We start from the raw sequence: 23,764 nt of genomic DNA on the forward strand, positions 1-23,764 counted from the left end.
TTAAATAGCAGGATTCAGTGCCAACTGATGCTTAAACACATCAAAATATACCATACATAATCTCCTTGCCCCCGAAGTGTAATGAAGGATTAAGAATGGCAGATTAATATCCTGTCACAAGACTATAAAGTAATTAAACAAAAGCACTCCATTGCATGGATGTTAGTCAGAGCAGGTATAAAATACAACTCTTTAAGTGCTGTTGATGTATTTCTGAACCTAGGCAGAGATAGATCCAAGAGCAAGTTGGATCCTGCTTTGGATCCACAGTTTGAGATTATTTAAACGTGGCCAACCCTACCATTAGGCAAAGTGAGGCAGCTGATTTGGTGTGTTATGAAAGGGCGCACATTGTTAGTTGTTCAGGGCACAATCGATAGCATTGCGCCATAAATAATGACCAGTGATCAGAAGCCCCTGAACTTGGAGGTTTCTGATAATCCATCGCAGGGCAGGAGGCAGGAGGAAGGCCATCTTTGCTTCTTCATCCTCCCACCTTGGATATTTCACTAGACAGGCTTTTTAGCCTGTCTAGCAATAGCGCTTTGGAAGGGGAGGGAAGAAAGCTGGCAGGGGCTTAGGACAGCTTGTATCCTAGCCTCTCCGGTCTCCTCCACTCCTCGCCCACCAGAATGCCTCCTTTTCCCCCTCTCCAAGATCAATTTTCCAACCTCACAGGGTAGCTGGCATGTTTTTTTCCACACTGGCTGCAAGTGGGGTGGGAGAAGTGGGACGGATCTCTGACTCCCCATTCCAAGTTTGGAGTGCTATCTCCAAACTCAGAGGGGGGAATCCCCAGTATACTATGGCCCCTCAGACAATGCCTAGGAGGCCATAGGATTGCTCCCTTAATGTATTTTTTGTTGTATTTCTTACTGCCAGGGAAGGGAAGCTGTGTTTGTGGGATTTTCTGCCTCATGTCCCAAAATAGCTTGACTAGCTTTAGGGCATTTGTACACCAGCCTAAAATCCTGCATTTAAAATGGGGCTTTCTGCTGTAAATGCAGGATCACAACTGACTCTCTTTACAAGCGCTTCCTTTCACACACACACCCCTTCTCCCCATATCTGAGTCTTCCATTATCTTTCATTGATCTCGCTCCTCTTCTTGCCGCTTTAACTCTTTGCATGGAGGAAACGGAAGTGGAACACAATGGGGTAATTTGATAGCTCATTATCTGTTATCTATTTAAAAATGGAACAAAGGGCATTTAGTGCAGGAGGGTCATGGCAGGGTCACGGTGTCATGTAAAGAGCATGCAAATGTCTGTGAAGGAGCAATCTCAATCGCAGGATAAAAGCTCCGCGTGATGAAGCCCTTAGGTTATATAAACCTTGACTTGCAGGCGAAGAGTGGTGGTGGTGGGACATTTGCTGCTCTGCCTCAGGAAGTAAAACTTCTTAAGCTGGCCCTGAGCAGAGCCGTCTTCTGTCATGTGCCACTAAATTATTTCTTGTTCTTTTTGGTGTGTGTAGGAAGATTGGTAGGCAGCAGTATTGCAACCGAAACTCTCCCCACGACCTGAGTTCGATCCCAGCGGAAGCTGGGTCTTGGGTAGCTGGCTCAGGTCGACTCAGCCTTCCATCCTTCCGAGGTCGGTAAAATGAGTACCCAGCTTGCTGGGGGAAAGATAGTCACGACTGGGGAAGGCAATGGCAAACCACCCCACTATAGTCTGCCATGAAAACACCAGCACAAGCGGCGTCCCTCTAGGGATCAGTAGTGACCCGGTGCTTGCACAGGAGGAACCTTTCACCTTTCAGGAAGATATGTTCACTCTTAATATTGGGAAATGTTCTGTATAGAAACAGGCCAAATTGAAAGCATGACATTTTCGAATGTGGAATATTTCATGGATGATCCAGTGCAGGTTTGATTTGAATCAAGGGTAGTTACCAATTGGGTACTTGGGCCAGATTGCTTTACACTGAAAAAAATCTCCTAGGATAGATCCTGTACGTCAGAAGAAACTGATATTAAATTAATAAATACAATACTTTCTAGATGTTTTCCTTGGATATATGGCAAAAGATCAGTAAGACACCTTCTGCCTTGCTTACTAAACAGCTGACAATCAACCAGCAAGCATCAGCTGTGAACCAAGAGCCTGCTCCTTAGCCCAGAGGTTGGGAATGTGCGGCCTTCCAGATGTTCTTGGACTCCAACCCCCATCAGCCCTAGACAGCATAGCCAATGGAGAAGGATGATCAGAGTTCCAGTCCAGCAAAATCTGGAAAGTCACATGTTCTCCATCCCTGTTTTAGGAAGTGTTGGAATTAGCATATGCACTTAACCACATCATTCAGGTTAAGGAAAGTTTATTTATTTAAAAGATTTATAATCTACCACCAGAGCATACAACAAAACAACAGGAACAACAATAAAAAACAAGATAAAATCAAAACTAACTGTGAGAACCAACCAGTACCATATATACAATGGCCCCAGTAGAATCCTAACTCAATTATAGGTCAAGGTATTTTAGGACCTGTAATGATAGGGCCTGGTGGCCATCAATTAGAACAGAGTTCCACAAGCAAGGGCCACTACCAAGAAGGTCCTATTCCTCCTGCCTGCCAGCCTAATTGCTTTTACAGGTGGGCACACAAGTAAGGCCCATCCGATCTCTCTTTGCAGATATTTACCAACACACCACACAAATCAGAGAAGAATGAGTGTAAGATTTAGAAATTGATACTTCATAAGAAAAAGAATGCCAACAGGAAAAGTAAATCATATTCTACTTTCAGTGCAATCCTATCCATCTTTACTTGGACCTAAGCCCCACTCTGTTCAATGGGGCTTGCAGCCTAGTACACGTGTCCATAACTGCAGCCTTAAAGCTGTCTCAGGCACAGTATGAAGGCACATGATGCAGCAGTCTTGCTGAAACTAAGCAGATCTGGAACTGCTGGCCACTGTCCAGGTGGAAGACAGCCTGAGAACCCTATGGATGCTGCCTTGAGGTCCAGCATAGGAGTGAGGCAGAATACCGAAGGAATCTATTAAATTAAAATCAAAATAAAATTAAGCTGTTTCAGAAATCACACTGGGCTGCACAATGCATTCATAGGAACCTGGGTGAGAAATGTAGAGTGTAACCTGGAGGCCCACAGATCTCAGGTGCAGCACCTTCCAGATTGTCCAGTACGCCAAAATGCTCCAGTACTTCAGCACTCCACAAAATGCTGTGGCTAAGACATACATAGTTCCAGTTCACATTACACCAGTGATGTCCTCATACAAGCACCAGCAGGACTATTGTGCGCATCAAGTGCAGCCCAATCAACAATGCTACTTTCATGAGATACGAGGAAAACCTCAAAGAGTGGTCTGTTTGTTTATTTTAGATCCCCCCACACTTCTTGTGGAGAAATCAAGTCCACTCATTTGGTGACAAGTTATTTAAAACTTGCACGAACTAGCCACATAAATCAGATCACAGCAAAATTCTGACTTAAATTAAGAATCCTGTGTCTCATGGGAGCACAAATACACACACAGTTTCTTAGTAACATAATGATATGTCCAAATATAGCTGAAAAAATATCTACACTTAATTCACTGAACTCCTGGTTACTCAAGGGCATGCCAGCCAACAGTGGCATGAAAAACTCACATAAATTACCCAACCCTACACAACAGCCCCTGGGACATTTGGATAATGAAAGCTGAGGAATACTATTTTAGGTCAATAAAAAAGACACCAAAGTTTAAATGCAATAAACACTCCATGAACCTGCCATTTTTTAAGATTGCAGTAGGCTGGCTTTCCTATTACATTAACTCTTTCAAATCTCCCACATCGCCAGGATTATCCTGCATCATGAATTTAAAGAGTAAATTCACTTTATCTTAAATGTGCTCCACAGCAAATCAAAGTGATCTATTATTATTATAATTGTTGTTGTTGGTGGTGGTGATGATGATAGTAATAATAATAATATACCATTTTTTAAATTTATTTTTTTATTTACTACATTTCTATACTGCACAATAGCTAAAGCTTTCTGGGTGGTTCACAAAAGTTAAAACCCCCAAATACAACATGATAAAATATACCACTTACCATATCTAAAAAATATCTCGAAAATTATGCCCATCAATTGCCACTGTGTAGAGAAGTGAGCGCTAACACTGAATAGAAAGATAAATTGTATAATTGTTTTCACTTTGCATAATATATGCAAGTCGCACAATTCTGCTCAACACAGAATTTGGATTCCTTGGGGACAGTATATGTGTTTGTGTGTTGTGGTTTTTTAAAACGTGGAATACACACCACCATGACAATATGTTAAGTTCAGTCTGAAGAAGTAACAGTATCTTTTAAGTTAAAATGGCTGTTTCTACCTGTTAGAATCAGTACCTATTGCAATCATCCATTAGCAACTTCTCCCTGGCATGAACATAGTACATTTCTATGCAGAGTTACGTTAACAATTTCTAAAATAATTATTATTTACATTTGTAACCCACCTGTCTTTCAAGCAACTCAAGAGTGGTGTTTTTGGCTGCAATCCCACTTACCTGGGGGTAAGCCCCATTAAATGCAATGGGATTACTTCTGAGTAGACATGCATAGGATTGCATTTGAAGACAGTGGGTGGGTTTTTGAGCAAATGTGAATAGGATTGTAGGGCTACAGAAACAGCTTCAAAGCTGAGCAGGGATTTGAAACTAGGTTAGTTTCATAGGCAAAGCTAAAACACTGCCTGCTACACCACACTGGCTCTTCAAACGTTTCCACACAAAATCAGGAAGATGATTTACCAGCATTGGATCCTGTTAGATTATAACGAACATTCAGCTTTTTGATGATGTTTTCATGGATCTGATACCAGTCACTCTCTGTGTTACACCTGTAAAAGAAGTAATGTTTTAAAATTCAAACAAGAACATATGTTTTCCTTAGATTGACTTTGAAGAGGGCCTCTTTCCAAGTATGAAATGCAAGCTAGTATTATATCTTCCCACCTTTAAAATGGGAACAACATCAACTTGTACCTGAAGCTTTGTGAGAATGCCTCTAAGGGCCAAAACAAACATCACTTTAAATCTGTATCTAGCAGCTATGTCTATTTTCACTCTAGAGTAAGTGTGGGGAAATGATACAGATCAGGACTCTAGAATGGAGGATAGGGGTTTCCTTCTAAGATCCAGACTGGGTCCCCTGTGCCTACTCTAGAGCAAATATTAAAAAGACACAGCTGCTAGACAGGGCTTTAAAATAATGTTCGTTTTGGGCCTAAGGTACTCTGCTCAAAAGAAGGGTTGTATACTTATAAAATATAGAAATGAACAAGGCACGAGACCATGTTGGAGGGGACCCCCGGCAAAAATGACATTTGGTGGCCCCTTGCAACATCATTCTCCCTTCCCTCAATCTCCCCCAGCTCGGTAGGCTTACCAGCACTGGCAGGTAGCCTCAGGAGCCCAGTGATCTGTGGTGTCCAGCGGCCAGCCGCCCACCATTTTAATGACCAATAATGTATTGCTCTGGGGCATTGTGGGGAATGGTAAGCGGTGGGTGGCTCACAGCTGCCTGCTGCTGCTGCTAGATAAACCTGAACCCAAGGAATAGACGTGTGGGCCCAGGCCCAGAGTGGAGGCAGCACTTGTGGGCCCTGCCAGGCCACTGAGGCTCTGGCAGCTGATGTTGGGTTCAGAACACCTAAGGCCACCATAAAGAGTGCTTGCAGAGCGACAGGGGTGTGGTGCTCAGTTCAGAAGTGGGGGCGCTCCTCATGGCAGTTCACATAGCCACGCCCTCAAGGAGAGTCCAAAACTTCAGGCTGTTGTGTTAAACCACAGCAAAAGAACAGTTCTTGCAGTTTTATCTCCACTAGGAACAGGTCTTTTGTAAAACGAATGGGTCTTTATTGCACAATCAAGACCAAACCACCCAAAACACTTTGCATTACAACAGGGTGCAATATATAGTTCCTGGGAAAACTAATTTCCCCCCAGCTACTGTGAGGATTACAGCTAAGCTCAGAAGGAAAGGGGAATTCTGAGTGGGGTGGCAGATGACATCAGCAACCCTGCTAACAAAAAATTGCTGGCGCCACGTCCCTATGAGCCCTGGCTCCACTACACCAGGGCTGAGCCATCAGGGAGCACACCCTTCATAGCACAACTGATGCATAAATCTCTTCTTCATCTGTTGTTGTTGTTGTTGTTCAGTCGTTCAGTCGTGTCCAACTCTTCGTGACCTCATGGACCAGAGCACGCCAGGCCTTCCTGTCCTCTGCTCGCTCCCGGAGTGTGCTCAAGCAAAAACCTTTCCTCCAGCTGACTTACAGGTACCAGAAGATACTAGCCACTATGTCTAGATTTTCTAACTAAAGGTCAGATAAAAATTATACTGTAATGTAATTTCTTTGAAATGTGTTTACTAAAAATGGAAAGCTAACCTGGGAGGTAATTATCAGCACCAATTCCACCCAGGAAATATTTTCAATAGATTTTACTACTACTACTACAAAATGCTCAAATTCCATAATCCAGCCATTCTTTCAACAATTATTTTTGCTATTTAAAAGGGAACCAGAATCCATTTTTTCATGTGTTGTCTGCTATATAAAGAAAAGAACGTCACTTAAAACAAAAATAAAAATAAAAAACAAGATACATGTTCAAAGGAGAGCACAATTGGCAAGTAAACCTCTCTCCTGCTGAGGAATCCAGAAGAGAACACTTTCAACTGAACTGTCAGAAAATTAAAGTGAAATAAAAGCCACTCCACCAATACCCGATCACATTAAATTGTTCCCACAACCATTGCTTCCAGCAGCTATAATTCAGCATGCTGGGAGAAAGAGGCCAGTGAAGGGTTGAACTTGAGACACTGAGGTGATTCATAATCCAGGTACTAACCCTGAAAGTAAGAAAAGTCCCCAGTAAGTATAGTTGATAAAATCTCAGTCTATGCCTTTATATTATTTTCCCAAAATGTTGCTACACATTTTAAGTCCAAAGTCAGGAGAGAATTAAACATGTTTTTCCACAGCTTCCAAGAAACTAGTTCAACAGTCTACATGTTATGAACACAGGAGGTCAATTCAGGTGTTCTGAAAGCGAGTAAAAAAAATTGTGAGGGAAGCAATTTAGCTCTACCCCCTCCTCACATATTTTCGTCACCCTCTAAACGCGGAGGTTGACTTTCTGAGGGGAAGAGCCTCCTGTACCTGTGGAGGCTCTCCAGCAATTTGGAATACTGGAAAGTTAATGTTCAAATTTGCATGGAGCACCTCCATGGATACAGGAGGCTTTCCCCTTCAGAAAGTCACCCTTCATGTATAGAGGGCAATGGAAATGATGTTCCATGCTGTTTGAATACAACAAAGTGCAGTTAATCTTATCGACAGTTTGTTAAAACAAGCCAATATTGAACTTTAGTGTAAGAAGCTAGCTTGTGTCAATATACCAGAGTTAGAATTAACCACAGTTTACTGGTTCAGATCTAATGCTAAACTGTGGCTAATCTAACATGGAAACTGAAGCTTCCAACAGAAGCTTATTTTAGCCACACTGGAAGAGGAGAGGAAAGGGGGAACTGTGAAAGCCTGAGGCTTTCTCCAGCTTGTTCTCATAACATTAAGCCATGGTTTAGTATTACATGTGAAACAGATGACTATATGCTTTATTTCTTGCTCAAGGCAGATAATGTAGTTGTGAATGAACACAGCCAGTGCTTGACTGTCTGATAGACTATGTACTTCATATTACTTATTACATTAGAGATTACAGGATAAGTGACCAGAATAAGATAGGGCCGCTTAATTTCAATACACAATGGAATGTGAATTTGCATGTACAACTGAAGATAAATATCCTCTAACTGAAAAAAAAACATCACTGGGTTAAATTTCATTGATAAAATTTGACCTCACAATTTCTTCCCAGAGACGATTGCAATGTATTTCAGATACAGATTCACTTACATGTATACTTTTAGAATAAGGTCATCTTTTGTGTCGCCTGCCAGGAGATCAGCTATGCTGAGGACTGCACAACCAAAAGGTCGCCGGTACTGTACGTTGCAAGCATTTTTCTTTTCGCCAGCTCCCATTCGGCCTGCCAAGCAAAACATAAAACAAGACACATGAGCCACTATATAGCTTCTTTCCAAAGGTGCACAGGAGGAGGAGAATCATATCTGCTGACATATGCAGTTAATTGAATAATTTTATTGGATTATAACTGGGTAAATCTATTTAAGAACTCTTCCAGCCTCCCCACAAAGTGCTTTCATTAAACCCCATGTGAATAGACCACTCTGACTTTATTTGCTTTCTCCAAGTAGCACTTACAGGCCTCTCCCTGTAGGTTCCTCTAATAATGACATCAAGATTAAGGAAGTCACGCTAGAGGTTCCATGGACCCAAACTGGATGCACTCCTTGCAGACCTTTCTCAGGCGAGGAAGAGGTTGCCAGTCAGATGATGCCATACAACAGTGTCAAAGCATTTCCCTTTTAAATTCCTTCCAACTTTAGTTTAGAGGTGTGGCTCTAAACATCAGGCCTGCTCGCACACTAGAGATTTGGTCTTTATCAGAGCAAAGTCTCTGGCAAACATGGAGATATCCAGGGTGCTGAACCTTATCGCGGACTGTGGTACTTACTGTGCTGCTACTGCCATCTTACTGCCTAAACCTGGCTAGCCATTATCTACACTTGCTACCTAGTGCACATTGTCTCTGCTGTTCTGGATGACTTTGAGTCCCTACACGACTGGTATCTGCAGGTTTCCTGCCCCAGCTGGAACATGAGAATGTGTAAGACAATACACTCAAGAGGTGAAGGACAAAGAAAGAAAAACAGGACAAACAAAAGATTCTCAGGACAACAAATGAGGATTTAAGCAAATAAAATAAGATAAAATAACATAAAATAGTACAATTTTATAGGTCGCCTTGTATAAGAGCATATGGAGACATCTGCTGATTTGAATTCATCTGCTGCAAAATGTTGCATTTCAATTTTCATTTCTACTGTTTTGACAAATTTTTAGCAGCTTATGTGCTCCTCACTCCTCTCTCTCCCTCTTCTCAGTCCACATGAGCTATATGTTTAATTTATGTGGTGACAAAAGACACATTATTCCCAACCATCTACACTCTTGCTTGCTTCTTTTGCTTGTCACATCTTCTTTGTGTTGAAATAAGTTGTGCTGCCTGCCCTTAAAAATTGCATTGGGGCCTCACTGTGGCGAAATGAAAAACAACCCACTCCCCCACCACAGAGTCTATTCTAGACTTTGAGAGATCAGAAACCATAGGCAGCTGAGCAAATGCAACTCAAACACAAAATGTAGTGAACGGAATACTAACTCTGCCATTTAGCATTTATAGCTAATATTTCTAGAATCTTAAAATGCAATCAAAGGGTGGATTCTCACTGGTTTTTTTCTGCTGCAAGGTGACTTCCTGCAGCCATTGCGCTATGGAGGTCCATGAAGATCACAGTGTTGTGAAAAATTAACATGCAATCTAATTATTGACCTACACTGCTTCAGTACAATGGCTTTTTCTTTTTAGTCTTGTCCAATATGTGTTGGAGCACCATCATACTGCAAGTTGACCCATTCAAAATACCAGGATCCAGATGGATCTCCACAGCGCGATGGCTGCAACAAGTCATTGAATTGTTCAGAGGAGCACAATAAAGGAAGAAAGTGCTTGCTGTTCTGGGGTTTTGATGTCACTCTTACCACAGACCTTCTAGAACAAGGGTGGGCAACTTGTGGCCCTCCAGATCTTTTGGGATTGCAACTCCCATCAGCCTTAGCCACAAGTTGCCTACCCTTGTTCTGGAAAGCTAAAGAAATACTGCTTAAACAGTGCTTAGATACTGCTTAAACATTATTGTTTTGTCATTTGCTAAACTAACACAATTTGTACTATAGGCAATTACCAATTAACACGGATAATACAAGCACAACAGCAGTCAAGAACAGATGAAGGTACATTCAGCATTCCACAATGGAAGGCATAATAAGATGCTATTAGAGTTTCAAAGGGCAAACTAGCTGGATGTTAAAAATAAGAGGGGGGGGAAGAACCACTGTGGATGACAGGGGAGAATTATTTCAGTTAACTCAGTGAAGCCCACATGACAGCCTCTTTTAATAAGGAGATTAACCATTCTTCTCTTCTACACTACCTCAACGTTGTTTTGGATTAAATCAGATTTGTCCAGAATACTGTTAGCCTTATATTAAACCATTCCAGGAAGGTAGGAACACTTTCATTCATGCTTGTGTGCACACGAACGCATGTGCCACATAGGCAGGCCGATGAAATTGATGTTACAAGAAATCCCCGATTTCAGGGATCAAACCAGGCCAATGTAAAGTAACCATAACTAGCCCATTAAGGGTTAAGGGATCCAGACTCCCCACACCTGATAATGAAGTCTGGTTCTGCTTCCCTTCCCCTCCCTCAAAAATTTACCAATGTCTCCTGGTAGCAACCTGGGCCAATTTACCCCCTGCCTCCCAAATCCTACATATATATTTTGTGTGTGTGTGTGTGTATTTATATATATATATATATATATATATATATATATATATATATATGGATGCCACCTTCCTCTTCTGAAGCCCAGTCTAGACAAACAGCTTATTCATGTGGTTAAACACTCTTGCTGGACAGTGTCATTTCAGACCGCAGGTAGAGGGTGAATATTTCAGTGTTCTCCCATGGGGGGGGGGGGGAGATACCTACACAGAGGAAAAATCTAAGATGTCACAGAGAAGCACAGTTTACGATCATTCTCCTAGAATACAGGGTAGATTTCAATACTGCTGCTGGTTCTGTTGCTCTCATGGGACCCACCGCGAGCACAACAGGAACTAGAATTTCCTAAAGAAACTCTGGAAATGAGTGGAATGGAACAGGTTAGTGGAGCTCCTCTCTACGAGCTCCGCTAACCATGCCCTTCCAGAAACGAGCATTTCCGTCCATTTCAGATTCCTTCAGGAACTCCTAGGTTCCCATTACACGAGTGGTGTGTCCTGCTAGCACAGGGCCAATATTGGATACCACCCCATGTTTCCTTTGGTGGTTTTATTTTTTTGATATTGTATTTCTTGTTTATTCTGTTTTTCAAATGGTATTTATTTATATATAGGTTATAAAGTTATTTCCTTAGGAGGAAAAAAGGCAGCATATAAACATAATAAATAAATAAATAATATATAGCTTTATAACCCAAAGCTATATCAATACCTTAAGACAAACATATATGGTGTTGCTGTTCTAAAAACGGTGTGTTGTAGTGGCTAGAGTGTTGGACTGGGAGTCGGGAGATCCGAGTTCTAGTCCCCACTTGGCCACGGAAGCTCACTAGGTGACTTTGGGCCAGTCAGACTCTCAGTCCAACCCACCTCACAGGGCTGTGAGGATGAAATGAAGGAAGAGGATTATGTATGCCACTTTGGGTTCCTTAGGAGGAAAAAAGGTGAGATATAAATGTAATAAATAAATAAATAAATAAATAAAATATAGCTTTATAACCCAAAGCTATATAAATACCTTAAAACAAAAATATACGGTGTTGTTGTTTAAAAACCACAAAAACAACAACAAAAACAGCAACGATCAATAACTCACTGATACACATGACCTCTGACCTGCAGTCTGAAGGGTTAAAGTCCCATGTTACTACATACTGAGCCGTTTATCTAAACCAGGCCTAAAATTGTGTTGACATTGACTTTGCAGTGTTAATAATATTTTAAATGTAAGGTGTCCCGAGTGCTAAGTGGTGACCCAGACGTTTTGACAAGAGGGATAGCAATTATTATACGACTAAAATACTTTGCTGGGCCTTACTAAATTACCTAGCATCTTCTAAAATAAAAGTTTTGGGAATGGAGTATGCATACCGATGCGTATAATGTGCACAGTGATATAGATGTCCTTCCTGAGCTCACTGCTTCCCAAATCCTGTAGAGAATCAAAAACAGGCTACAATTATCATGTGAAACTTTATTTTTATATATTTAATTTAAAATTTCTAAGTGTGCTTATGTCAAGGTCACTACACAGCTATCAAGGAGCAAGGAGCTAAAGGATAGTTTTAATATATTTGAATAACCTCACAAATTCTGTGCATGTTTACTCAGGTTGAGTCTCAGAAACGTTAGGAGGAACTTAACAGTAAGAGCATTTTGACAATGGAACCAATTACCTAGAGGGGTGCGTGTCTCTCCCTTAGTAGAGTCTTCAGGCAGAGGGTGGGCAGGCATCTGTTGGGTTGCTCTAGATCTGAATGTCCTGCATTGAGCCAGAGGATGGACTAGCTGGCTTACAAGCCCTCCTTCAACTCTATGATTCTATCAGAATTAAGTCCCTCAGCAACCAATGGGGCTTACTCCCTAGTGTGTGTTTAGATTGCAGTCTAAAGCATCAACGAGTAATGCTTAGAACTCTAGAGTAATAGCTACAGTGCAGTACTGCTGTCAGTTCCATCCAGGATTCTGAAACTAGATCAAGTCCTGTTCTATCAGATGTGAATAATCACAACATGTCAAATCCCACTCTCTAAAACATAAAGATTCCCCCTGGCAGAGGGTAAACACAAGTGAGTTCGTCCCATTACATTCAGTGAGACTTACTCCCAAGTAAGTCCCACTGAAACGTAATAAGACTTACTTCCTAAAAAGCCAGTCCTACTGAAATTTTGAACATATATTCAGGATTAGGATTGCGATTGCAAGAGGTTTCTTTGGTTCTGGAGCCAAAATAAAATTCAGAAGCACGTGCTCAAGCTCTCCAAGTGCCCGTCATACCTGCTTGGTACAATTGATACCCAATGAAGGGATACCGGGCCAAGCTGATGTTAAATCTGCACCATTATGTTGGTTTTGTTCATATAATCCTCTCTTTGATACCAAAATCTGGTTTTTCTCTGCTGTCTGCAATCTACTTCTAAAACCGGGGGGGGGGGATCTCCACAACGATGGGTTTAGTTCACTCTCCACTTTGCTGCTCTTTTTACTGGAGTCGAATCTGCTCCATCTGGGGACACACGGGGCTTTAAAACCCGGATAATCCAAAGCTAGCCTGAGGCTCTGGGCAGGTCACACAGCCGTTTGCTGCAAATTGTTTGGGTGGCTACTGGGTGGAGTCTGATCCACGTCATCATTTAGAGAGTCTGTCCCCTGCCCTACCTCCCACTCTCACCTTGTTCTGCCCCTTCTGCTTTCTCTGGCCAGTGTGTGGGTTAGTGCCCCCACCCTCCCCATTCCCCACCCAATTTTTTTTTTAAAAAAAAATCCCTCTAAAACCTCAATAGCACAATAGTGTCAGGACTGAATGCACAGACACATTGATTTCATTTTATTTGGGGCGCTGGAACCATCAGGTGGAATAGTTCTTTCCTGGGGACTTTGCCAATTCCCTCTTGTTTCCCCAGCAGAAGTAGTTTTTCCCATTCCCATTGAGAAAAGCTCCAGGAGCACAGCAGCGACCCCCCACATTACCACAGTAGTGGGGACACTCAATCACTGTGGGTAGCCTGCTTTCAACTTTTAACATAGCTCCCCCTTCTGTGCACGTTTACTCAGAAGTAAGAAATAAATCGCTCCCCTGCAGTGAAAGGGTTAACGGCTAACTTCGGTAACTTGCCCTAAAGCACTCTTTCGCTTCTCCATTGCTCTCTTAAATCACTATTGCAAGGTTGTGCTTCCTTGATGTTCTGTAGTTTCTCTGTTGTTATGTAAAGTCCCTCCACCACTTTATCATAACTATCTTTCCTTCTCATTGCCAGGGGAAGCAGAAAGGGAGAAGGGGGGGTTGGAAGCAGTAGGCAAAGGTGCACACATGGGGAAAAATGGGGTGGGAAGCAATAACTCCACAGCAGATTGCTGGGATGTGGCAAAAGTGGTGGTGGGGGGAGCTCTCAGGAGCCTTCGGATGCTGCACTGGAGGACTGGGGATTTTAGTTTCTTCAGGGAAATCTGTACACACAGGGAAAATTAGTTGCTCTCCATTCATAATTTCATAGCAGCAGGAAGCCTGGAAGGACAAAAGGGGGGTAGAAGCAGCGCTATCATGCTAAAGTAAATGTGGAGGGTTGGTACACACCACAACAGAAGTGCAGACAAGCCGAATGAAGGAAAACAATCGGACTAAAAGTAGTCTCAGAAAAAAGTGTTTTTTCCACAAAATTCACCAGGATGGCCATGACCTCATGTGCCCTGACCAACTTCGAAATGCAGCTAACCTGCAGAAAATCACTCGTGCAGACTCCCCCTGGGTTACTAACAAGGACTCAATCCCACAATGAAGTCTTCATTGTTTGAAATGATCAAATAAGGACGAATAAATGAACAAGTGAAATGACTCACCACAAAAAGAGAACAATGTCTTTCTGGCTTTTCTGGACATTTTGGCAAGCCATTCCGATTCAGTTTTAAAAAAAACCTCTCACTGTGAAAGAGAAAAATAATATAGTATAATGGGCAACTTTAAGGCAATTTAGACATTTTTGACACATTTATTTATTTATTTATTTATTTTCATTTCTATACTGCCCAATAGCCGAAGCTCTCTGGGCGGTTCACAAAAACTAAAACCAAACAACACACAATAAAACAATTTAAAATATATAGAACATTAAAACCACAATATAACAATACAACCACAATAAAACCTAGCAGCAGTACAGGAGTTTAAAATACAGATTTAAAACAGCAAAGATAAAAATTTAGAAAGCTAAAATGCCTGGGAAAATAAAAAGGTCTTCACCTGGCGCAGAAAGGAGTACAATGTAGGCGCCAGGCAAACCTCACTAGAGAGCTCATTCCAGAGCCGGGGTGCCACAACAGAAAAAGCCCTCCTCCTAGTAGCCACCCGCCTCACTTCCTTTGGCAGGGGCTCATGGAGAAGGGCCGCTGATGATGATCTTAAGGTCCGGGCAGGCACATATGGGAGGAGGCGATCCTTCAGGTAACCTGGCCCCAAGCTGTTAAGGGCTTTGAATGTTAACACCAGCACTTTGAATCGGGCCCGGAAATGGACTGGCAGCCAGTGCAGCTGGAAAAGTACTGGCGTAATATGAGCTCGCAGGCCAGTCCCTGTTAACAATCTTGCTGCCCTATTTTGGACCAGCTGAAGTTTCCGGACCGTTTTCAAAGGCAGCCCCACGTATAACGCATTGCAGTAATCCAGACGAGAAGTTATCAGAGCATGGATAACTGTAGCTAGGCTATCTCTGTCCAGATAAGGGCGTAGTTGGTATATCAGCCTAAGCTGATAAAAAGTGCTCCGTGCCACTGAGTTCACCTGTGCCTCAAGTGACAGTTCTGGATCCAAGAGCACCCCCAAACTACTAACCTGATCCTTTAGGGGGAGCGCAACCCCCTCCAGAACAGGTTGAATATCACCTAGCTGGGCAGACGAACCACCCACTAACAGTACCTCCGTCTTGTCTGGATTGAGCTTCAGTTTATTGGCCCTCATCCAGTCCATTACCGTGCCCAGGCACTGGTTCAGAACAGCCACTGCCTCACCTGGTTTTGATGAGAAAGAGAGGTAGAGCTGGGTGTCATCTGCATATTGATGGCACCTCAGCCCACACCTCCGGATAACCTCCCCCAGCGGTTTCATGTAGATGTTAAACAGCATGGGGGATAGAATAGAGCCCTGTGGAACCCCATGGCACAATTGCCATGGCACAGAGCAATAATCCCCCAGCACCACCTTCTGGAATTGGCCATCCAAGTAGGAGCGGAACCACTGTAGTGCAGTGCCTCCAACTCCCAACCCAGACAACCTATCCAGAAGGATACCATGGTCGATGGTATCGAAAGCCGCTGAGAGGTCCAGGAGAATCAACAGGGTCGCACTCCCCCTGTCCCTCTCCCGGCAGAGGTCATCCCACAGGGCGACCAAGGCAGTTTCCGTTCCAAAACCAGGCCTGAAGCCCGATTGAAATGGATCTAGATAATCCGTTTCATTCAAGAGTGCCTGGAGCTGTCCTACAACCACCCGCTCAAGCACCTTGCCCAGGAAGGGGATGTTGGCCACTGGCCTATAATTGTTAACATCCTCTGGGTCCAGGTTAGGCTTTTTCAGGAGTGGTCTAATTACTGCCTCTTTTAAAGCACATATGAAGGGTGTGGGGGGGAAATGCAACACATTTGAGTAGCCAACATGTTTTGTCACTGTTTCCAATTCAAGCTTTTCTAAGATTCCAAGCTGATGCTTCAAAAAAGATTCATCTATTTAACAGAGGAAGCTTAATCCTCATGATATGTGGCAAAAGAGAGCTAATTTTAGGTGAAAATACAGAATTCCATGAGGATGGGATAATGGTTGAAAGAGACTTTGACTTTAAATCAAAGCCAGATGGAATTTTTAAGGAGATTCACTGCAAGAAGTGGCAATTCATTAATAATGAGAAAGATTACATAACTACAGTTACTGAAGTTATGAGTGCTTATAACATCTTATGCATCACAATTATATCTTAAAATTTACTGGTAGAAAAATCAATAAAGCCCTTATTGTTTAGCCAAAAGCACCAAGACTCAGGGAAGTATATTACATAAGAACATAAACACCATGTTGGATCTAGACCAAAGGCTGATCTAGTCCAGCACTCTGTTCCTACAGTGGCCAACCAGATGCCTATGGGAACCCCAGAAACAGACACAAGAGCAACAGCACCCTCCTAGCATCCTCTTATGCATTAGCTTAGAAACACCTACACACACTGCCCCTCTCCAACTATCTCTGACTAGGGTTTTCTGTATCCTACACTGGTTCTCTCCATTGCACCAGGTTTCCACTATTCCCACTTCTGGTACTTCCACACAAGGCCTTTATTGCACCATCACCCAGCCTTAACCAGGGATTTTCTGGAAGGGTCCAGATGACATTGACTTCCACTCATACTCCTCCCGTAGTTTCCCATAGTTTCTTCCATCATGTTTTCTCATCACAGAAAAGCCATCAAGGAATAAAGGGAGAATAGGTGCACAATGCCTTCTAATTAGTAGTGCTAGCTAGGAGCCCTCCATCAGGAAGCACCCTGTATCTGTGTTCTCCTTGGAAACCAAGCACTCCAGCTTCCCCAGGTTCATTCAGAGGCGCTGTCGGCTTTCCCCCAGGAGTCAGTCAGAAGACGAAAAATAGAAAAATGGCAATATAGTAACAGCAACAGTAAAAATAAAATATTATTACTGGCAATAATAATAGAGTAAGAAGGAATTGTATACTATATATTATATCGTACTAGCAAACAGATCTCGCTTTGCATGGGAGGGAATAGCGCTTAGTCGATACAGCAAAGCCTTCAAGCAAACATATACAGCTGTCAGAGTGGGACACATTGTGCCCATCCCATCTGAGTGAAGCCCTGACCGCTGGCACCCCAAGGCCTGGCCCCTTCCATAGTGCACCCCATAGCCCCCAGAGGTGACAGTCTCTCCACTCCATTCCCCTGAAGGGGGGCCTGACCCATAGCAAAGGTGAGGGGGCAACCACATAACTCTGTCCCTTGGCTTACTAATCTTCCCTGGCGTCAAACTGTATATACTGCAAAGTTACATGCTGGTTAGAAAAGTCTTCCCCTAATAGCTGAAGACATTCCTGCAGACTTCATCCACATAGACACATCTATATTAATTAATGCATTTTAATAACAAAATAACCCCAAGGTGAACACCCTTAGGGTCCCCTTAGCATGCATGCCAAGTTTCAGGTGTCTAGAATTCACCGTCATGGTGCTATGGCGCTGATGGACAGACAGACACACGTCCCCTTTTATTATTATATAGATTGTATAGTGATAACACAGCACAGTAATATCGTAAGAAGAAGAAAAAGACAAAGGAACAAACAATTAACAAAGCTGTCTTAGGACAAATTACTTGTGATGCTCAGGTCACAAGTAGCTTGTCCCCAAATGTTCTTTTGCAAAACACTGAGATGGAAGCTGCAAACTAAATTGCAAGAGAGGTGTGGGGGAAAGGGAGGGTTGCCCGTGTCACCTCCACTCATTCTGACTTTCATCTAAGAATCCCCTGAGCTGAACAGGAAAAAGATATGGGAACCAGTAAGTTTTCCTTACAGGGCAGCTGGTGACATTTTTACAGGGGGAAAATGACACAACAGGAAAGGCATAAGATTCCCCCTGCCCCCCTCCACTTTAATCTGCAGCTTTCACAGCTGTATTTTGTAAAAAAAGAGAAAAAAAAGCGGGGGGGGGGAGGAAGCAGGGGACAAACTACGTGGACTGTGTATCACAGATCATTTGACCCTCAGTCATCAACTTTACAATCAATGACATCGGTTTTCAGAAACTGAGCTCTAATTTTAGCTGCTGCCACGGAAGACAATTGTGGTTGGATCAAACCAGCAAGCTTGAGAATAAATACGCTCCACTTTCTGCACCTTCTCAGCCTCTTATTGTGAAACTCCACCATAAAGAAGAGATCGCGCTGCACATTCCGTTTTTAACTATAGCTTTCTCAGCTGTTTCCTTGGCTTATGCCAAGGCTAAGCGATTGCCACACATATGTTCTCTTCCCTATGCAACAGTAAAAATAGCAGCTGGGACATCTATGCAAGTCTGCGAAGAGGCACAGTGGAAGGGCTAATATTAATGGCGATATTCCTCCTATATTCTCTAAGGCTGAACAGCCTTTCATTAAGATTGCATTCCTGTGGGTTGCATTTTGACAAAATGCCTAACCCACTCCTGTTCCACTTAGGAAATTCACAGGCGTCAGAAATACTCCTGTTGTTGTTGATTATTTTAAACAAGCTACAACTGACACACCTACACTTCTAATTCGGGGGGGGGGAGGTATGGCAATTGTTGGGGTCTGGCAGGAGGGCAGGCCCCAAACAGCCATGTTTCAGAGTTTGGGGTGAGGTTGAGACGGTGCCGGATTTAGAAACAAGCCAAGTAAGCCATGGCTTAGGGCCTCATATTATGAGGGGCCTCTAAATATGTTGGAGATAACGAAGATGTATGATAACTAAGATGAAATCGCATTGGCTTAAATATGTTGGAAAGTCTGGTGTGACTTACAGCAGAGTTGCTTTATACAGAAAGTGTGGCAACACAGCATTTAGTACAGGAGGCAAAAAGCACAAACTAGATCCAGTTTAAAAGAAGTTCAAATCAACTTACTTTATTAGTGCTTTTATACACATCTTCAGAGAAGGCTATCTAAGACAGTTTAACTACAAGCACCCGGTAATGCTGGGTGGTAGCCTTTCATTACCCTTACTACTATAATGTAATACAATTTTTTATCTTTATTTTTGGGTATGACGCCTCTGAATCTTGACATGGCTTAGGGCCTCAGCATGTCTTAATCCAGCCCTGGGTGGGGAGGAGACTGATGGGCCCAGGTGAGCAACAGGACAGGCAAGGGTCATGTTCCTTAAACAGCAGCCAAAGTTCAGAAGGACCAGAAACAGAAAGCATAATCCAGGGGAGGCAGGCCAGCTAAATTCCTTAAGTAGCAGAGTGAGTGTGTGTGTGTGTGTGTGTGTGTGTGTGTTGGGGGGGGGAGAACATGATCTTAGACTGGCAGGATCCTTTCAGTGGGGGATGGCGGCTCCGATTTCAGTGGGGCTGTAAATCCATTCTGGGTTTTAGCTGTAACTAGCTAGAACTCTAAAAGAGCTATCCAAGGTAGTGAACCCTATCCCCAAACTAGGTTCAGAACCTTGGGTAGCCCCTTTAGAGTTCTGGCTGGTTCTGACTAAAACCCAGAATGGATTCACAGTCCCACTGAAATCGGAGCCAGCAGCCTCCAATGGATCCTGTCACTGTGAGAAAGTTGCTTGGACTGAGGAGCAAGCATCAAGGCTGGCTCCAGGTTTGAGGGTCCCCTGAGCAAATTGCATTCTGGTGCTCAGCCATTCCCTAAAAAGTAAGTAACTCAGGTTTTCACTTAATAAAAAAATTAAGACTTGTAAGACTTTGTAAGTCTTGTCTTACAAAGAGTATTAAGTATATGTTTCCTTTGGAGATCCATAAATAAAAAGTAATGTTCTCAGCCAGTTTGTGGTTCCGCAGGGTGAGCGGCTAAAAAGGGAATGACCAGTAATGCCTGTAATCAATCACCCTCCTGGATTAATAGCCAATGCCTAGAAGAATAGCAAACATCAACAAACGTTGGGTATTTGGTTGACCTGTCATTTTCCATTTAAAAAAGAGAGAGATGCATCCTAAATATCAGGAACACTTAGTGTGAATGCCTACAATACATTCCATTTGATCATGTGTTTCTGTGAACATAAACACTGTGAAGGGGGGGTGCACGCGAACATTTGTGTTATACAATTAACCAAACGTCTTCAAGCTTAATCTGTACATTGATTTATCACCAAAGCAAAAAAAAAAAAAAATATGTCAGCTGTCACATTTCTGTGCTGTCACCACTGCTCCCCCCTCCACCTCACCTTTCAAAGCCCAAGCCTCTGCAAGTTGAAGAAATCTCTTAATCAGGTACTGTATATACATTTAGCTGAATATCTATCACCTACTTAGCAGGCTTGCTTTAAAACTGCTTCTTAGAAGTCTTTGCTGAACACTCTTGTAATAAGTTCCATCTCCTGTCACAAACTTCACTTCGAGTTTCCTATTGTCATCCGCTCCACCTATCACCTTCTGGAATCCATTTTCCCGCTTCTCTATCCAAATTGGCTCCCCAATAACTGTAGAGATGGCAAAATAAGCCAACACAATTATTTGGGCAATGCTTGAGAAAAGCAATTATTTTTATGTTCTTCAACCTCTCCTAAACTGGTGTACCATGGATTAGGAGAAAAACTATGCATATATGTTTGTACACCTGCCATATTATGTACTCTTCACTTCCCCAAAATATTAGACAGGCTAGAAATGGAGAGCCAGTGTGATTTCTCTATTGCCAGACTGGATCATTTCAGGCTGCATGCAGGGGTTCAAATGTTTCAATCTCCAACATGTAAAAAAAACCCCACCCTAATGTTTTACACACATCAGGGAAAAGAATATGCCAGAAGCTTGTCCTTGCCACTTTAGCTTGGTATGTGGGTAGAGACATTTTACACAAGGAAGCATTCAAAACATTTCACTCATCACCTACAGTCTGAAGTGGTATGGTCCAGTAACAAATATATTATGTGGAATGGCTGATTATGCACAACCTACAGAGTCAGATTCCCTTTGAATGGCCATAGCTCTGTGGTGGATCACATGCTTTGCATGCTAAAGGTCCCAAGTTCCATCTTCAGCATTTCGAAGAAGACTCTTAGCCTGAAACTCAGGAAAGCCACTGTTAATCAGTGTAGATAATACTGAGTTAGACAGCCAATGATCTAACTCAGTGTCAGGCAGTTTCCTATACTGAAGAGGGAGTTGTGACATTATTGTAAAGCTTAAGCACAGGAGAGAAAGCAGGGAAGAGAGAGAAGATGCAGTTTTGACGATGGTTTCGGTTTAGGCAGTGCTACTGTCCTAAACCAGTTCAATCCCCCAAAGCAAAAGCATTGCTTCTAAGGCTGCTTCTTGCAGGCAGTTCCAGAACTCAGTGTTTGCTTTCTCTGGCCAACTTCAAAACTGCATCTTCTCTCTCTGCCCCTTTTTCCCAGATCAAAAAATGAAACTGTTTCAGTTGCCACTCAGACAGGTGGATGTGGCATCACTTACTAGCGTTGATTTCCCACTAATCATAATTCGTTGTTAATGGCCAAGCTATGACAAAAGTGTACAAAGTAAATTTTAGCAGCAGAATGGCACGGCCTAGAACAATATTTGTTGTGTGCATGTGTGTGCCTGTGTGTAAAAAACTAAAACCCCTTCACAGTTTGTCCCTTTCTTCTTGAGCAACAGCACTTAACTATGAATCCACTTGGCACCTCCTGTCTAAACAAAACATTTTGAATTTTTACCACTTCTTTTAAGTAGAAAATCGAAACCAACTATAAGACAAAGAGAGTGTAGAGAATGCTGGAGAGTGTGTTATTATTACTGGTTAACAAGAACAGCTTAGGAGGGTGACAAGTCATAGAAGTAGAAGCAATTCTAGAAGTAATACCTGTAACAACTTCCACGCCAACTTCCAGCTTCGAAAGGCAGTCCCATACATTACACCCCACAGTGTTTCCCCATAGCTAATATGTAATGTAACATATCTACATGAATCTTGAAACACCAGTATTGTCCACAGCAACTGTAACGTTTACTTGTTCTGGATGGGGTTGCGCTCCATCTAAAGGAAGAGGTACACAGTTTAGGAGTGCTCCTGGATCCATCTTTGTCACAGGAGGCCCAGGTGACCTTAGTGACCCAGCCTACCCATTACCAGCTTTAGTTGGTGCAACAACTATCCCTAAGGATAGGGATAACCACAGTCGTTCATGCACTGGTAACTTCAAGACTGGACTAGTGTAATGCATTCTGTATAGGGCTGCCCTTGTTCCTGGTTTGGAAGTTGCAGCTAAGTGCAGAATGCAACAGCTAGGATGCTCAATGAGGTAGAACCCTCTGATTTGTTTTAGCTCTGTGGTTGCTGGGTGCAAAGGGCCAAAACCCTCTCTGCTTCCCCTCTCTGGCTTTGAGGTGGAGGAGGAACTGTGGATGCCGAGGCTCACTGAGACAAGCCCCCCACAGGTCCAGTGGTCAGAGCTACACCCTCTCCCCCACCAGCAGATGCAGAGAAAGCTGGCATGCTTCCACTGCCCGCCACCAACTTGGAGCTGGAAGAGGGCAGCTGAGATGCTTCTGTCTGTCCTTGACTTTTGCTGTGTGTCAAAGATACAGCATAAGATCAGGGACAAGACCTTTGGGACTGGGGCACGTCCTGCCAACCACAGATTTTTAGTTGGCCACCAAAGCTCTTAAGTTGACTCTCAAGTTGACACCAGTGATAGCTTCCCTTCTGAGGTTGCTTCAATGATCAGGATTTTCTCAAGCCAGTGTTCTCCTTCTGCTGGTGGTCATGATGCTCCTGTATTTATTTACAACATTAGACACCAGTAGTACAATTCAATGAGACAATAAAAGTACTCAAAGACCAATCAAACCTAACATCATAATATTTAAAGAACAATAACCCAGCATCAGCATACATACAGCAGAGAATATTCAGACAGGCAGTATCTGTCATGTTTCCCTTGGTCCCCCCTCTTTCCTTATGCACTCATAAATAGAGAGGCTTTAGTCTCAGGCCTTTAATTCATTATCAACAGGTTCATTACAGATGAAAATCTTTGAAAACTCTCAGGCTACAAAGGAATGCCTCCAAGGGATTCAAATGAGAACACAACGTTGCCTGCTGTTTGAAGTGAGGCTTACTGGCTAGACTAACTTAGGGAGGGAAGTCCCGCCCTTCCAGTGCTGCTTCCCTACATCTCCTCTCACGCATCACTAACCGGGTCGACCATCTGAGCTCCGCCCCTGACGTTGCCCTCTTAGCTCTGCGCCACAGTCTAGCATCTCTTAGGTCACAGCCCCCACTGTCCTCCTCCTCCTCCTCCTGGCTTCTCACAGAGGGGGGCAATGGGGGGGGCTTCAGGCCCAGCCATCTGGGAGTTAGTAACCTGAGAAGCACGCCTACCCATATCTGAACTGGCTTGGGAAAATGCATCCCCCGGTTCTGGCTGTTCCTCTTCTGAATCTGAGCCGCTAACCATCTCCCTGCACTCAGAATCAATCCTGACAGTATCCAATGGTGTCATTCCACAAACCCAAACAACATAAGTGGAGCTCTGCCGAATCTTTCAGTTATGCGAGAGCTT

General features: G+C 43.1%; 1 protein-coding gene across 4 annotated transcripts in view; it reads right to left on the reverse strand.

Annotated features, from left to right (window-relative positions):
- DOCK4 (dedicator of cytokinesis 4) overlaps positions 1-23,764 on the reverse strand; it is a 343,934-nt gene that overhangs the window by 146,677 nt on the left and 173,493 nt on the right. For 3 of the 4 annotated variants that reach the window (XM_084810752.1, XM_084810753.1, XM_084810754.1), the window contains 4 exons: positions 14,365-14,446; positions 11,899-11,959; positions 7,948-8,080; positions 4,775-4,863 (listed from right to left, as the gene is read on the reverse strand). In XM_084810752.1, coding sequence (XP_084666878.1) covers positions 4,775-4,863; positions 7,948-8,080; positions 11,899-11,959; positions 14,365-14,446 — 365 coding nt within the window. The remainder of the gene's footprint in view (positions 1-4,774; positions 4,864-7,947; positions 8,081-11,898; positions 11,960-14,364; positions 14,447-23,764) is intronic. The other variant, XM_084810755.1, reaches the window with a different exon arrangement.

This window comes from Heloderma suspectum, chromosome 7 (genome assembly GCF_057233095.1).
Source record: "Heloderma suspectum isolate Gila_16-S chromosome 7, 16-S_ref, whole genome shotgun sequence".
In the NCBI taxonomy this organism is placed as follows: domain Eukaryota; kingdom Metazoa; phylum Chordata; class Lepidosauria; order Squamata; family Helodermatidae; genus Heloderma; species Heloderma suspectum.